Raw genomic sequence first — 17,398 nt, forward strand, 5'->3', positions numbered from 1 at the left:
GATACGTTAGTCGTAAAAATATCTTGCGTAATAAAAATATTGTATATCATTCAAATATTCAAAAAAATTAACATACTAGTTTTGGTATATATTTGAATGCATATGTCAACATATTTCTCTGTAGTAAACACAATTGCATTTTATTATTTTACGACAACCAATTTAGTTATGCCTTTATCGGAATATCTCGTGTTTCTTTTTAATTCCATACACAAAAGAAAGAGATATCCCGAATGCAATTCGCCATTTTCTTTTCCAAGAAGTGAAAAGGATGGAAATATTTTAGCATGATGAATATTGTGTTTTAAGATTCAGCTGAGAAAAATTTGAACCAAGGTAAGGTCCTATAGTTAGCTATAGAACAAATTATTCATATTTCATATTATATATGTGAAATAAGTACTCACAATGTTCATTAATTAGTAAGAGAAAGCATACTACCAGTTGTTTAAAGGTCTGGATGACTAACCAGCCTTATATATTGTGTATTTCTTAGTTTTGGACAAAATAGTTGTTATACTTAATTAGATTTAATTATTTTTACATAAGTACGATTCTTTTTTTGACCTAAAAGAATAGAAACATGAGCATGGCCACGTTTGGAATGTGGTCATAGTGTCGTGTTTAGTGCTTATAGTACAGTTTCGAATATTTAATCATGTTTAATTATAGTAACATTTTGATATATATCATATTGGCGATTCTGAGAATATATTCTGGTTTATAACGTCCAAGCTTTCCAAATATTCTATGGGTATGTAGTGCCTCCCTAAGAGTAAGCAAGGAGTACACACTATACATGCTATACTAGAAAGAATAATCTTATTGTCACCAGGCTGCGCTCAGGTCACAGTAAGAATTTGTCCCATATACTTGTAATGTAGCAGCCGCGAAGTGGATCTGCCTCGCGTCTATTTGAAGTCTGTTAAAACTGATCTGCCTGGGAAAAACACATTTTTATACATTACAAACCTTTTTGAACATGCATATTATGTAGTTAAGTCCACAAAATATCCATTTACTAGGTCGTACCAAGGCAATTTATTAATACACAGGTTTGAATTTTCCTGTCATTTTGTCGGAAATCGCACTCAGAATGTCTCAGATTTTAACGTTAACATGGCGGTTGGAAACAGTGAATTTTCAAACAACATGTTAAAAGTGGCAGTGATTTCGTTGAAAAAACAGTTAATGTGGTAAAATGGGATTATAAAAGAGCAACATTGTAGGTATTTGAGACCAATCATATGACAATTTAGGTGAGATACAGTGTGATATATTTATTTTATTTGCTACGAAGCGAGTATATGGGACGAATTCTATCGTTAAACAGGTTCCGTAGGACATCTGCCATTTTAACAAGAGAACATTCTATCTAATGCTATACAAGTCCATTTGTTAAGAAACAGGTTGCCCATGAAAAAGCAGGTATTTTTTTTATTTGCCAAGACAAGTTTTATCCTTATGTCTAATTCATTTATGTAAAATGTAGGATTTGACCAAACCTAGCTCAATGAGAGTTCTGGAGTCAGGGGCGACACCGTCGTACAACATGGGAAAGAACAAGAAGCACAAACTTCGTAAGACCAAAGACGTGTCTGACTCCTCAGATGATGCATTAGCAGGTCAGTTAATAGCGAGCGCAGCTCGCCGGCGCGCAGCGCCGGCTAGCGAAGCGAGCTCTAAGAACCAGTGTGCGCGGGAAGAAGAACGAGCTAAACCTACAGTTCATCAAACAAATTTTTTTGTCTACGTCCCATAATGCTCTCTAATGTTTACACCCGTGGTGCTATGCCAAAAATGGCCGACTTTTAACTCGTAATTTACGGTGACTTAAAGTTTGAAGACACGTTTTGAGTACCGCATATGCTTTGGCGAGACTCAAAAGATTTGTTACATGCTTCCATACCTTCGTATTGAGTCGAGAAAAGTAAACAAAGACGAACAAAGTCATGGATGACGTCACAGTGCACTCGCGCTATATTTCCCGCGCAAAATTAAGAGGTGGATCAAACATCTGTAAATGAGTGTACTGGCTATTTCAGTATAGTCTGCGATACCTGCCTCATTAACATATGATTTGTTTTTAATCTTTTTTTAATATAGAGATTTTATATATATAAACTAGCAAGGGCCATACTTTACTGTCATGTCGATCCATTTTTAAAGTAATTGTGCATGCATGTACCGTGCAGTAGGCAGGTAAGTATATGAGTAGGGAGGAAATAAACAATAGGACATTTTAAACTAAATAAAAAGGAATAAAATGAAAAAATAAACAGGTAATAAAATTATGTAGATATTGCATATAGTCATACCATTAAATAAAAGTGGGAAATTACACACCTACAAACAGGTACCGGGCTCTCTCTCTCTCTCTCTCTCTCTCTCTCTCTCTCTCTCTCTCTCTCTCTCTCTCTCTCTCTCTCTCTCTCTCTCTCTCTCTCTCTCTCTCTCTCTCTCTGGGTAGGGGGGTGCGCTGTATATATCATAACCATTAAAATTAGTACATTTGGCATACTTATTGTAGAGCAATACTCTCTCAAAAATTCTTTGACGTTCGTTGATACCTAAATAAAACTATAAGTTGACAATGATGCAAGGTACAGTATGTGTAATAAATTCTTGCTGCGCTCGCCAGAACGGTAGCACCGTAAAACATATTATTTTCATAAGTGACTGTTCTGTTTTACTTATGTAGGTTACGCTATGTTGTATATTATTCAAGATAATGCAAGATGTTTTCTTGTGCTGGTAAATATGTAGATAAATAAAGATTGAAGCTTAAAGATTAAAGCTGATAAAAAATTAAAGCTGATATGCAGCAGTTTTGGATAAGATTTAAAATGGCTTCTAATTATGAACCTAAAAAATTGTCAGAAAACACTTAGAATTTTAATTAGTTGTTTGTGAATAGTTACTAATTGCTGAATATTGTGAATGGAGTGCATTATGAAGAAATCAGAACAAATGGTCCACAAAACTTTTTGATTTGTATAAAATGAAACAGTACCTTTGTTATCTTTGAATTGTTTTTTTCAGTGCCTAGCTGTAACCACATTAATATGGCAGTAAATGTAGCAGCCATGAAGAAGGGGTTAGGGAAACAAGTGTATGGAGAGTGTGCTGTAAGTCTTCCTCTTGAGACATTTTCACCAGAATTTGATGTACTGTATAGTTTTAATGTGTATTACATGTAAAATCATTGTCATTATGTATCATTGTTGAGAAATTTTTTCAGTCTTGTACCAATGAAACTCCGCGCAAAACCGCCCCTGAGGGAGACTCGAGCCAGGGGGCAGAGGCTGCTCCTGCACTCCTTGACACAGAGCCAACACTCTGGGTGTGCTTACAGTGTGGAAATCAAGTGAGGAACTCTTTTATTAATTGTGTCATTGATACAAACCATTTCATATGTGTGGATTTTTTTAAACTGGTTGGAACAGAAATCTGTAGATTTCAGACAAATATGAATCAAATGCATATTCTCTGAAGAAATAGAGGAGAGAGTACTTTAGTTAGTGGATGTTGATATATACATGTAAAATGTTAAATGTATATTTCAGGGCTGTGACCGTAACTCTAGAGATAAGCATGCATTGAAGCATTACGAGACACCACGCTCCAGTTGTCACTGTTTGGTCATCAACACTACTTCTTGGACTGTATGGTAAGTACTATAGAACTTACAGTTCAGTTTTCTAAGTCAAAGACACAGGAATAAATAGTACAAAAACACTTTTCAAAACAGTGCATGTTGATATGCAGGTTTAGTTTGTTTATATAAAAGATGCATAGCTTTTACGTCCCTGTTGGAGGAGCTACATGTGCAGTGTTTATGTTTAGGTGTTACAAGTGTGATGATGAGGTCCAGTTAGAACAAAGTAAGAGGCTACAGGAGAGTGTGGACATCATTAGGAAACAGGCAGGGCTTCCCCAGGCAGAACCAGGTCAGTACATGTCCCTCAATGACATGGGGGGGGGGGAAGGGGTCAAGGTGGCTGGCAAATTTAATGTACTGATAAAAATTATTTTCATTCTGTAAATAATAAAATCACAGACATTCATTTATTTGTAGTCCGTAAGCAGAGTCAGTCAGTGAGCTCTACGTCCGTTGTGGAACAAGCCTTTAAACCATCCACCTCTACACCAAGGTCATCAGGAATGTGTTCCAAGGTCAAGGTCAGTAATAAGAATGGAAAAATTTCCTTTATTTGTGTACAGATTTTCTTTTACATATGATCTGCTCTGTTTTAACACAGGCTATGTTTTAATTTTTTTTAAGGTTTTAGTAATCTTGGAAACAAATGCTACACATTTCCTTTATTTGTAAACAGATTTTCATTTACAGATTACTGGTATCAGCTCTCTTCTTACAACAGTTTAATATATGTTTTAATTTTTCAGGGATTGAGTAATCTTGGAAACACATGCTTTTTTAATGCTGTTATGCAGGTAAGTTTTCCAGCTTAATTGATAATTTATTCATATAGTTTGATTTTACTGGGAAATGAGTATGAAAATAATTTGTGATAATGTGGAAATGTTTTACAGAATTTGACACAAACCCCATGTATAGAGTCTGTGGTAGTAGAGAGAAGTAAGAAGGGGCGGTTGAGTTCATTGTCCTGTAAGCGGGACAGTGACCTAGATTCTAGCTCAGGGTCAGAGGACAGTGATGATGAAGCTTCAATAGATCTAGTAAGTTGGAAATTGTAAATGTATATTATCTTTATTAGTAAATGATGTGTGTTTTTTCTGAGTTGATTTAGAAGTTTAGATGTACTACAATGTTTTGTCTTTGTCTCTAAAGTCTCCAATAGAGATCGTTCTACCAGAAGCTGGGCCTCTGACACAGACCATGATAGCATTTCTACAGGAGATGAACAACTCCACAGGACGCGCGAGTACTGTCAACCCATCACCATTGTTCACTCAGATCTGTAAAAAGTAAGAATTGCGAAATCTTTTTTCAGAACAGAAAATCTTCTGCTGAATTAAAGAACTTTTGGCATGTTTATACATGCATTTTTTGTGCATACAGCTTTTGGTAAAAAAAATATTTTATCATACGTAACACTATCTTCTATAAATGGTTATTATAGGAACGGAGATACATGTATTTCTTTTGATAGTGTTTATTTTAATCGAGAAACCTAGGTCTGCACTTGGTCTAAATCTTATTTATAAATTCTATTTTAGAGCCCAAAGATTTCGAGGCTTTCAGCAGCAGGACAGCCATGAACTTCTTCGCTACCTGCTGGACAACATGAGAACGGAGGAAATAAAGGCAAGTCTATGCTCATTTTGTTTGTACATGCATAAATATAGAATTGCAAGCATGAATTATAGCTGTGTGAACAAATTTTTGAAATGGAAAAGTAGACATGCAATTCATCATAAACTCAAGTAATGATATCTGGATTTTAGTATTACTCCCTGGATTATTTACATACATGTGCACTGTACACCCAACCTGATTTAATGAAGCATTAATTGTAATTTTCTGCAGAGAGGACAGGCTGGAATATTGAAGCATTTCAAGCTGCCAGAAAATGTGAATCCAAAGAAAGTGGATGATGACACTAAAATCAAGATCAAAGGTACAGTGAAACATTAATATTTGTTTAGTTAATGTGCACGTCAATATATGAAAAGGCAGATCAAATCTTTTGTAACTTACAAGTAAAAACAAAACTTATAAGAGATAAATTTTATAAACTTCTTTAAATGTGTCAATATTGCCAGATTATTTTATATTTGAATGTTAAGTAAACATTATAAATGTTTATTTACATTTCAACATTTAAATGCTCCCTGTATTTTCAATAATGAAAATTGTTTTATTTTTTTAAACATGTATGTCCATTAAACCAAAAGTGATAAGAATTTTTTTGGTCTTTGTTTTTACTGTGATGTTTTGCTTGCAGAATATGGTCGTCAAGTGAAGTACACCTTTGTGGATTCCTTGTTTGGGGGATACCTAATGAGCACTGTCACCTGTGAGGAGTGTAAAAATGTAAGATGGGGGAAATAACCTGAAACTTGAATTTCAAGAGACATGACATTGTATCTGTTTAATCTGAAAATAAAATACCGGTATGTTGACTAAAAGTAACACCTAAGCAGGTTGACTTGGATTTGGGAAGTGGGATTACATTGTTTTATGTCATTATGTGTAAGATTTTGGGGCGAAACCAGAAAAGATCCATAGATTTGATAATGATTTTTAACAAAGCAAGAGGGATATTTCATTGAATAATATCACTTCAAAAGTTGTTTATTACATCTGTGAGAGCATATTAAGTCATTTACATGCTTTTGTACTAGATTGAGTTTTGTATATTGAGTACACATCTCTCTTTATTTTTATGTTGTAGATATCACAGATATTTGAACCATTTTTGGATTTGTCACTCCCAGTCACAGAGGAAAAACCCCAGCGACCCAATCAGATGTCAGGGGGACGCAAGAAAGACAGCGTGAGCTCGGAACACCAAGAGGACACTGTTGTAGAACACATTGATAGACCAAGCAAACATCTAGATAAGAAGCTCAAGAAACAGGCAAAAAAGGAGGCCAAGGTTGGTGTATGCTATCATTTAGGTGGCTCACAACACCTTGAAATAGTTTCTCAAATCAGCAGAAAATTACTTGATTGTGATAGATATCATGTTAGACAAGAAGTAATAGGTAAAACTAGACTCTTGTTGCAAAAGCAACAAAAAGGTCTTCCGTTTTGATATACATGTATCAATTTAACTGTAAGACATTGCTTCTCTCACATCCACAAAAAAAAGTGAATATGATAATTATTGTGAATGATATATCAAGACGTTACTTACATGTAAAACAACAAGAATGAAAAAGAAATCAATTTTGAAGTACTTTCTGTGACGACCGGAAGTAACGCCGAACTAAACAAAAATGTTAACCATTTGTACAATCATATGTCAATCTTTCCTCAAAGTTTGGTTGTTCACGTCTCTGCCAAATCTAAGATCTTTTTGAAACAATATTTTTTGTCTCGGGACCGAAACGGACGAACGAAAGTGATTAATAAAAACAAAAGCTGGTATTCTCGTACATTTGCTTAATGTACATCACTGTTTTTCAGGCTAGATGAAATTCCAAGAAAGTCAGTTAAACTTGTTAAAAACAGAATTTGTTTAAACCCTTCCGGTACCGGAAGTGACAGTTGACAAAATTAAACCCGTTAAACACATCCCCAATCAAAATTCTATCAATCATGAAAGATTCGTGTCTCAATCACTTACAATGACGAAAATCTCGCGGACATCAAATTTGTAAAAAGGAAAGCTACATAGAGATATTTGAGATATCTCACCGGAAGTAAAATTTATTTGCCAATTTAACATTATATAGATGACATATGTAAGATTGTATACTGATATTTTCATTTTATGTAAAATGAATAAAACAATTTTTTTAAGTGCTTCCGGTGATGACCGGAGGTTACGCCAAACAATACAAAATAGTGTATACACATGTACATACATAGGTATATCATCCCACAAAGTTTGATCGTTCAAGTCGTTACCGTTTTTGAGATCTCCAGGAATCAAGGTTTTTTGTCTCGGGACAGGAAATGGACAAACGGAAGTGCTCAATGTAAAATGTAATTAATATTTTTTTTGTTCTTGCCCTTTCTACTTAATTTTTCATCGACTTCACTACAAATATAAAAGGAAAACAGTTTAACTGATAAATAGCTTTATTTGTTTGAACTCTTTCTGTATGGACCGGAAGTGACGGAAGACAAAACGAAACCGGTTAAACACATCTTCAATCAAATGTCCATCATCCATGAAAGTTTTGTGCTTTGATCACTTATAGTTTCTGAGATCTCGTTTGTACAAAATGTGTTTCAAAAGAGCTACCTGAGATATTTGAGATATCTCACCGGAAGTAGAATTTTTTTGTTGAGTAAACATCGCATAGATAACCTATGCATAGATTTATACTTATATATTTATTTTATGGAAAAGGAATTTTATGCAAAAAAGAAGTTATTTTTGAAGTGCTTCCGGTGACAACCGGAAGTTACGACGAACAAAACAAAATAGTTTAAACACAATTACAGCTATGGGTCTATCATTCCACAAAGTTTGGATGTTCAAATCTTAACCGTTTCTGAGATCTCGTTGATACAAGCTTTTTCAACGCGGGACAGGAAACGGACGACCGGAAATGATTTTTGACAAAATGAAAAAATCATCTCGAGATATTGTCATTCTATTTCATTTTAGAAAATTTCAGATAAATCTATTCAGTTATCTCTGAGAAATCTTCTGGACAAAAACTTGGAAAAAAATAATAATAATAATAAAAAACATTACAATCACTATAAGGTCTTCCGTTGGAAACGGAAGACCTTAATAAGCAAAAAAATTTGCATTTTGGATAAAAAAATTACATTTTCAATTTTAATTCAGTAAATGTGAACAAAACCCCCAGGCAGATACGGACTTGTGATCTGTGGTTCACAAGCCTGCTACTTGAACCACAGAGCTATGGGGATAGTCAACACAATTGATTAATAAAAACAACGAAAAAAAACCATTTATACTACCATCTTGTGACGTAGTGTCTTATAAAAGTATAAGTATTGGTGTAGTGAGGTACCTTAAGGTGTATTTTACTCCAACAAGCCTTATTAATGTTTATGTAACAATAAGAAATGAAATTGAATGCAAAATATGTGTATGCTTAGTAAACAGAAATGAATTAAATGCAGTAGTTGTTACAATGTTTTTGCTGTTGGTCAGTTCTTTGCCTGTTTGACAAGGATCAGAGTTTCAGTGTTGAATTTTCATTTCGTAGAGGAAAGCCAAGGTCTCTAAAAATCAGGTGTCTCCTTCGGATGATGCTGATACAGCAAAGTTGGAAGAGGAGGTTGACCACGATGGGGCAGAGAAGGAAGAGGATGGCGTCACGAAAGACCAGGAGGAGGAGTCAAGCAGTCGGGAGGACCCCTCAGGTAAACACCTATACCTACCTGTATGTTACGGAAAAGTAAATCTTGAGCATGCATGTGCATATGCCTTTGATATTGATTATCTTATTGATAAAACACATAGTATTACACCTTAAACCCAAAATTATCCTCAAATTGTTGCTTGATACATAGAGATTTCAAGCGATAAAATAATAAATCATACATGATGAAATGGGGCCAAAAGCATTGTTTTTGAACTACTGTAGATATAATTAAATCAGGAACAGACCAATATCATTTTTCTTTTGAATACCGAATTAGCATAACAGTTTTGTTATTTCACATTGTCATGTTATAAATTAACTGTTTCAGATGCTGATATTGAAGATAACCTAGAAAGTGATACCTCAAGATGTTTTAGTAAACTCAGTCTGGAGACTTCCATGACAGAACTCTCTCCATCTTCTCAGGAAAACATGGGTGTGGATCCGACAGGAAATCAGGGAGTGGATGGGAGTATGTCAAGCAGCAACACAGATACTCTAACCTCAGGAACCAGTGGAACTAGCACCTCAACAATCAAACAGGATGTCAATGGGGAGGTGCAGGAAACAAGAACCACTCAAAACCACAATGAACATGGGGACCTTCTCAACAATGGGGACCTCGAAAATAAAGGGGACCTTAACATGAAGAAGGCACCGGTGCTGAATGGTCATTGTGAAAATCCATTGTCTGAGACTGTGTGCTGTCTGACTAATGGTAGAGAAAATAGTGATATGGAGAATGGGGAATGTATTGATGATCGTAATTCAGTTGGTACAGAATGTAACATTGGAATTCCAAAAGTTAAGCATATATCAAATAATGATAGGGTGGGCTGTGATAGGACTTGTTGTGATAAAGATGACTCTCTGACTCAGAATGGAGGTCATCAAATCAAGAATGATATAAACAGTGAGTTAAAGAAATCCCATTCCAGAAATAGCAGTGCAAGTGAAATGACAGCAAAGCTAGGGAATATGATTTTAGAGGACACTACCCCAGTCAGTAATAGGGACGATTGCCATAAAGAGAACGGAGTCCACGATCCTGTGTGTGGTGGATCAAATTGTGAGAAAGGAAGCACCAACAATCCTCCCCAACACCATTCCAAACCTGAGAAAGAAATCAAGAAGGAGGCACTAGTCAGGTCAAAGGTCACGCTGGGGGTACGGTACCACCCGACTTCCAGGGAATGTACCGTCATGTCCTGCATACATCAGTTCACCTCTGCTGAACTCTTGACAGGCAACAACAAGTTTGGATGTGCCAAGTGCACGCAAATGAAATTCAAGCAAGGTCTCAGCAAAGGTAAATAATAACAGGCTGGATCTTTAAAAGCATGTACAATATACATGAATTGATTTCAAAAGCACTTTTTATTAAAAGCTTAATATTTTTGCAACTGCATTTGAGAGCGTACCCCCAAAATTTGCGAAAAGGAGACACCTGCAGAAGAAAATCAGTTTATATGCAGTTTTTTAATGGGAAAACATTCATCAGACCATCTTAGCTTTAGAAGTGCTTCATTTTACATTTAATAATTTATCCTTTTTTCATTCTTTAAAATAGATAAGAAGGAGAAAGTCTATTCCAATGCAGCAAAGCAGTATTTGATATATACTCCTCCAGCAGTGCTAACGTTACACCTTAAGCGATTTGAACAGGTGAGATGTTCATATTCATTTCAACAGAAAGTACATGTATACTGTATTTATGTTTATCTTGATGTATGGGGAAAAAAGTTAACATTAATTCATACAATTCTTTTAAAATACAGAATTTTTGCTCATAAGTGTATCCACAAAATGCACCCGTTTTATCATTGTCAACTTAATTTATTTAAAATTCATAATGCAGAGGGTACTGATCAATTTTTCTCTATACATAGTTGATAATAATAATACACGTTGTGTTTTGTAGGTTGGTTTCAGCTCCCGCAAGGTAAACAGACATGTGGACTTCCCCTTTGTCCTGGACTTGGCCCCCTTCTGTAGCTCATTATGCCAGGTAATACAAAGCTGAAAGTTATTACAATGATAAAACAGCGACGTGTAATCAAGGGGATGGGATTAGTTATTGTTAACCTGTAGCTTTTATTATTATTTTTTTGTTGCTAGCTTATAGCATCTTCGCTAGCCAAGGGTTTTCGGTCCACTTTGCTCCCCATAAACCCTTGGCGGATTTCATTACGAAAACTCGGTGACAAGCTCCGTTTTATGATTGGCTGCAGCTGTGAGTAGCTGGTCGAGTGCTTGTAAATATAAACTTTAAAAGAAAACACATGTGTGATCTTTGGTTAAACATTTGGTGCTTTTAACAAGTTGAAACACAAGTTCTCCGGTACAGTGCCTCCCCAACTATGGTTTAACCAGATCGCTTTAAAAACCTATATATTTTACTGGGATTTAACATAGTTCTACAAACTTGTCAAGGCTCGTGTGATAGCATGGGAAGTAAACATGGCGAATGTAGAAGTTGCCTATCCCGTTAGTATATACTTTCAACGAGCTCTGTTTTATTAATATCTTTGGTCTGCAATATTCATGATCGACAACGATACCTGGTTTTATGGCATGAGAATTTTCATATACTGTAAATCGGCAACTTTTTCACTCCCGGTACAGGTCCTTACAAAACACCTTGAATAAAACATTCTGTTCTTTCCCTAGGTTACAACTTAATTCATATTTAATAGTGCATTATTTATGTTCTGATATTCAGAAGACAACATGTTTTCAAGTTGTGTTAATTCTGTAGTGTGTATATTGCCTTTTGTTTACTTCGATTAAAAAGTAAATATGCAAGGGGCGCAACTCAAGTTGCTCGCTAGATAGCATCACCACATCACCGAGTTTTCGTAATGAAATCCGTCAAGGGTTTATGGGGAGCAAAGTGGACCGAAAACTCTTGGTTAGCGAAGATGGCTTATAGGGAAATAAAAGAGTACATGTACATATACATGTACTAGATAAGATACAATGTATTAAAAATATTTTTTCAAAACCATGTGTCTTATTTCGAGTTTCCTGTTTGAATATAATTCAAAATTTAAAAAAAAAAATTTCGATGTTAAAAGTGCAAATAATGTTTACGTGTATGTGATATTCCACTTTGTAACAAATGACCTTTGTAATGTTTTGTTTCTATGACTACAGGGGGTCAGACCAGGCCAGAAAAAAATTCTGTATGCTCTCTACGGAGTAGTGGAACATAGTGGCAGACTCAATGCCGGTCACTACACCGCGTACGTCAAAGTCCGACCAAACATTGGAATCATCACAGACTTCCTCAACGCTGGACCGCCCACATTGAAAGACTGCACCAAGCGCTACCTGGAGGTCCAGAACAGCACTGCCAGTCTGGAGGAACAGGAAGAGAGTATAGTGGAGCGACTGGTACCGCCTGGCAAGTGGTACCATATCAGCGATAGTCGAGTGAGTGAGACCACAGAATCTACGGTCCAACGAGCACAGGCCTATCTTCTCTTTTACGAAAGAATTTATTAACCATACTTCATTCATATCAGTAACAAATTTTATTTTAAAGATTTTTATATTTGAATTTGAAAGATGATTTATGAGAAAGATATCTTTGTTTCTGAGCACTTTTGAATTTGCTAATAACAGAGAACCATTTGGGGAAAAGGTTACTAAAAACAAGTTTATTACCATTAACTTTACTGGAAAGGGATTTTGATATTTTTTATGTGTATGTTTTGTTATGGGTGCTCCTGTGTACAGGAATGTATTGAGTGCAAGATGACTTGTATATGCTCATGGAAATCTGTGAAAAATGATTGTTGGTGCAAAAGATGAAAGAAATCTTCAAAGTTTCTTATGATATTCTGCTTTACTTAAAAAAAAAAACCCATACATTTTTATTAGCAAATTGCTTATGTCCCATGGCCTAGTTAATCTGCCTTTGTGTTTAATATTCAAATTTATAATTAGATTATTCACAGTAAATTCCTCATATGCTTAAGAGTATATGAATTCTGTGATGCATTGATTTTTATGTCCAACTGCATTTGAATTGCTTGATTAAATGTAAATCAATTCATTGACAATAAAGGCACAGTACTTTATGTAAAAGTATAGGGATAGTTATTGTTTAATACCTGCATTTAGCTATGCATCTCAATAATTTGATACAAATGCATTGCTTTATTTTACTTTTTACATTTTACCTAGGAGTAGGAAAATTTACATGAGAGTTAGACAAAGTGAACAGTCTTTGTGCTGTCAAAAATTCTTTATCTTGTATACCATTGTATACTCAGTCTCTGGATACCAGCATTTATTATATTTGTTCCGTTTTGGTTACTGGTAAACATTTTACTGGTGGGAATATTATCTTCTGTTCAAACAGTGGAAACTTTTTCTTTCTAAATGAGTTTCTAGCTATGCTAGAGATTATGTATTGGAGGATGAATTCATTCTACAAACATGTTGATTTTGTGTTGTTATTACTGATCTTGTTTGATACCTGAATAAACAGCAATCTGAAATCTTAACTTAGTTTTGTGTTATTATTTGAAATAACTTGCCTACTAACTTGATTGGATTGAAAACTGCTTGTTCACAATTCAGAACTGTTCATATAGGGTTGAGCTTGTTCTTATTCAAACCAGATTTTTTGAATTAATAATGCTCATTTTCCTTTTGTTCTAATTAACAGCATACTTTTGCTCACAATATCTGATCTAAAAAACATTTTAAACCTTCATACATTTTTCTAGTGTGTGCCATTTATTTACATGTAATACCATCTCATGTGGCAATACCACACTTAAAATGAGAAGAACAAGTTGGTAGAGACTTTGCAACTGATGAATTATACCTATACATATTACCACTTCAGTGACCAAGGAAAAGGAAATGAGTTTGGAGTGGTCTCTTGAAATTCTTCTAAATGATATTGCCATTATTACCCTCTTATAAATAAAAAAAATAAAATGTAAACCATCTTGCTTTTGAACATTAACAAAACAAGGATTTTGACGATCATTCTTTATTTCAATTTCACATGGAAATGATATTACAGGCTGAGAATGAAAACTTGTGTAATATGTACAAATGTCTTGAAGATGCATGATGACAAAAAACCACACTGCATGTGTCAATGAAAATAAAAGATAGCATTATATATTTGTACATGTAATTTCCATGATGTTTATAAAACAAACGTGTGAAATATATACAGTGTCCGAATGATTTTGTCACAGGGAAATTCTAACTAAAATGATGATTGTTTATACCCTCCATTTTCATCAATTGAGAGAAATTTGCATTTGACAGCATTTTTTTTCTTCACAGATTCTTGTCACAATACAAATGAAATATTCACAATGATTTGATATGCATTGTTTCTATATGATAGGAATAGCTTTTTGAACATTTGAACGGAACATTTTGCATAAATATTAGCTTTTTGTCATGTCCTGCCAATCTACACATACATATATCATATACAGTTTCCAAAATTGAATTATTTACCCTAGAAAGTTTATTAAAACCAAATTTCAGCTAAAATCTTAAAATGACCAGTCTCTTTCCCTTTTCCTCTCTCGCCAATGCAAGAAAGAAGAGACGAGGGGTTAAGGTTACCAATATCATGTTGCTTTTTTTTCAAAATTTCATACAAATTCACGATCTTTCACTGATCAATCAGAAATAACTCCCTGATCTTCTAACTCGGAAGTGTCTGACTTATCATGAAGAATCACGTACTCTCTTGAACTGAACCCAAACTTAATCATATCCTTCTCCAGGAGCTCTACATAGCGCTCAGGATCTATCTTTTTATTGTTCACAAAAGTGCCGTTAGATGACCCGAGATCAATGATATATGGTCGAACCCTTCTTCCTGTTGAGCCATCCTCCCTCTGAAATTCCACTAAACGGAACTGTAGCACTGCATGCTGTTTAGAACAGGAGGGGTGGTCAACAGGAATGTCCACAACGATACGGTCACGACCAATGAGATAGGCACTCTGTCTGTGAATATGTAAAACAGGTAAAGCTTCGTCACCTTTAAAGGGATAGAGCCGCCATTTCGTTTTTGGTTTCCTTGCTTCAGGAGGTTGATTATACTTTATCACCACACCTCTGTATATGTTTGTGTCCTCTGCCAACTTTCCTGATGTACCAAAGTTAGGTTTCTCTTTCTCCACTGGCTTGTCTTTGTTTTTGTCGTTTGAATCACTCGGCCTCCCAAACTCTAGACCGTCCTCCTCTGTTGTCCTGAAAGGGTTATTTCCCCTTTGTCTATGATTCTGCCGTCTGCGGTCGTCATTTTGTCTCCTTTCTCTTTGTTGGTCCTCCCTTTGTCTGTGTGATCTGTCATGTCGGTCTGGTCTTTCCTGCTTCACCCTGACACGCTCATTGTGTCTGTAATCCTTGTCTTCCTCTCGCTCCCGTTTCACATGACCTCTCTCCTCTCTCTCCACATGATCTCTGTCAGCCGACCTGTCTCTGCGTCTCTCTCTTTTGTCTCTAGGTGGCGTCCATGGAGGTTCTTGTTTTATTCTTGGTTGGGGACTTCTGGACCTCTTTCGAGCTGGAGCTCTCTCATGACTCTAAAATAGACAAATTATTCTAATTATTAAGGAATACATTCTGACATAAACTAATCATTTAATTTCCAAAAAATAAATCATCATTATTGTCAAACTGTTCTTGTCAAAACAAAACAATAGTCACTGAGTAACATTTTTATGTGTTTTTGAATTATTAAATATTGCTTATTTAAATAATTAAGTGTAATGATGTGTATTAAATATCAATTGACAATGGAAAGTCAATATTGTAAAAATTATGTCACGACGTAGTTCGTAGCATGATGAAAGCAAAGTCGTATAGCTATAGGCCTATATGCTAAATATATCTCTGATAAAAGTTACATAATATAAAATTTTTCGCCATATATACACATTCTGAGCAGCATTAAAAATAAAAAATACGATGATATCTACCATCAAATATACATCAAAAAAAGAAAGAAGTGAGAGGTTGAATGGCCGAAAAAAAAAATCAAACAATAAACAATGAATCAGAAAATAATTTTTACCAAACTGCGTGACTTGCGATGCCTTTTTACGGACTTTGTTTTCTTTTTCCTGTAAACTTCCTCCTCGCTTTCAGATGAATAATCATTTGCCATGTATATTCGACTAGAAAATAACCAAAGAAGTGCTAGAAAGTAAAAAGTATTTAGCTTTTCACAATTACGTCCGAATTTCGTTTTATCCGGAAGTGAACATGCGAATCAAGTTAAGTTGTACCTTAGATGTATGTCAACAAATCAGCCCATACATCAGGTAATTCGCACGACGGGTCAACATATGTATGATGATAATAAAGTTTGGAGGATTAACAATTTCTATTAGTAAAACATTGGTATAATTAAACCTATGGTTCTCAGCTCTAAAACTTATTTTACAGACCCTAACCCAACCCCAATACTAACCCTACATTGCATTATTGTTGATTTTTATTTTATATTTTTTTGATAATGAAAGATATAATGATAAATAAACTGTACAAATGTCAAATAAGCGAAAAATTTGCAGTTTGGGGATAAAAAAATAAATATCTAAAATAATTATTCCAGTAAGTAACAACAAAAGACCCTGTGAGATTCGAACTCGGGGTGTACGGATCACAAGTCCGACACTTTATCCACTCGGCTATGGAGTAAGTTTCATGTTTCAGTCCATAAAATCCTTTAAAAAAAACGAAATGTCGTTTCGATCAGCGGTCAGCCATTTTGTGATGATGTTATTCAATCTTAACTATTTAACTTCCATACACGTCCCGGTTTTTGAATCGTCGCCTTAATCGAAATAGGGAGCGGATGGAAATTCTTATTTTTATTTGTAAGATTTGTCAGTTTCACAATACCGTTGTGTGTTAGAGCAGCATCCCGAAACTCGGAAAGGCTTAAAAGAATTCAAAATCTAAAGAAAAAAAATCGTATGAATTAAAAAAAAAAGATTCCAAACATAAAAACAATACAAATCATTATTTTTTCTAAATCAAAATAATTATGCTATTGATATATCAACTTTTAAAATTTTTAATACGGATTTTAGAAAGTTAGATGGGGATATGCACTGGACTCACAAATTAAAATCATTTGTTTATACTTATGTTTGAGAAAGAGGCCAATTGCCAAAAAGTGTGGCATTTGTTCATGAAATTCGACAGTCTTATTTCAAAATTTATCGTAAAATGTAATGTCTTCCCAAAAAGAACCCGAGATGTTTCGCTCCAACCTCCCGTTCGTGCTGAGTAGATGTACCCCAATTACTTATCATTCATTCAATTTTTTGTTAATTCGGAAACTTTCAATAAAAATATATCTGATAAAAATAATTCAAACAGAGTAATAATA

The 17,398-nt window shown here is 34.8% G+C and overlaps 2 protein-coding genes across 2 annotated transcripts; one reads left to right on the forward strand and one right to left on the reverse strand.

Annotated features, from left to right (window-relative positions):
- Positions 1-223: 223 nt before the first annotated feature.
- On the forward strand, positions 224-13,517 carry LOC128184621 (ubiquitin carboxyl-terminal hydrolase 16-like). The gene is made up of 19 exons (XM_052854180.1): positions 224-336; positions 1,493-1,625; positions 3,043-3,128; positions 3,242-3,367; positions 3,567-3,670; positions 3,847-3,950; positions 4,079-4,182; positions 4,408-4,455; positions 4,555-4,701; positions 4,814-4,950; positions 5,203-5,290; positions 5,513-5,603; positions 5,931-6,019; positions 6,381-6,584; positions 8,845-9,001; positions 9,332-10,312; positions 10,574-10,668; positions 10,925-11,011; positions 12,160-13,517. The coding sequence occupies exons 2-19, from the start codon at positions 1,514-1,516 to the stop codon at positions 12,508-12,510; spliced, it is 3,111 nt and encodes a 1,036-aa protein (XP_052710140.1). The 5' UTR covers positions 224-336; positions 1,493-1,513; the 3' UTR covers positions 12,511-13,517.
- A 481-nt stretch (positions 13,518-13,998) lies between these two features.
- LOC128183999 (smad nuclear interacting protein 1-like) lies at positions 13,999-16,263 on the reverse strand. The gene is made up of 2 exons (XM_052853265.1): positions 16,073-16,263; positions 13,999-15,581 (listed from the first exon to the last, which is right to left on the reverse strand). Exons 1-2 carry the CDS (start codon positions 16,163-16,165, stop codon positions 14,667-14,669), a joined length of 1,008 nt encoding a protein of 335 aa, XP_052709225.1. The 5' UTR covers positions 16,166-16,263; the 3' UTR covers positions 13,999-14,666.
- Between the last annotated feature and the right edge of the window lie 1,135 nt (positions 16,264-17,398).

Source organism: Crassostrea angulata, chromosome 5, assembly GCF_025612915.1.
Source record: "Crassostrea angulata isolate pt1a10 chromosome 5, ASM2561291v2, whole genome shotgun sequence".
NCBI lineage: Eukaryota > Metazoa > Mollusca > Bivalvia > Ostreida > Ostreidae > Magallana > Magallana angulata.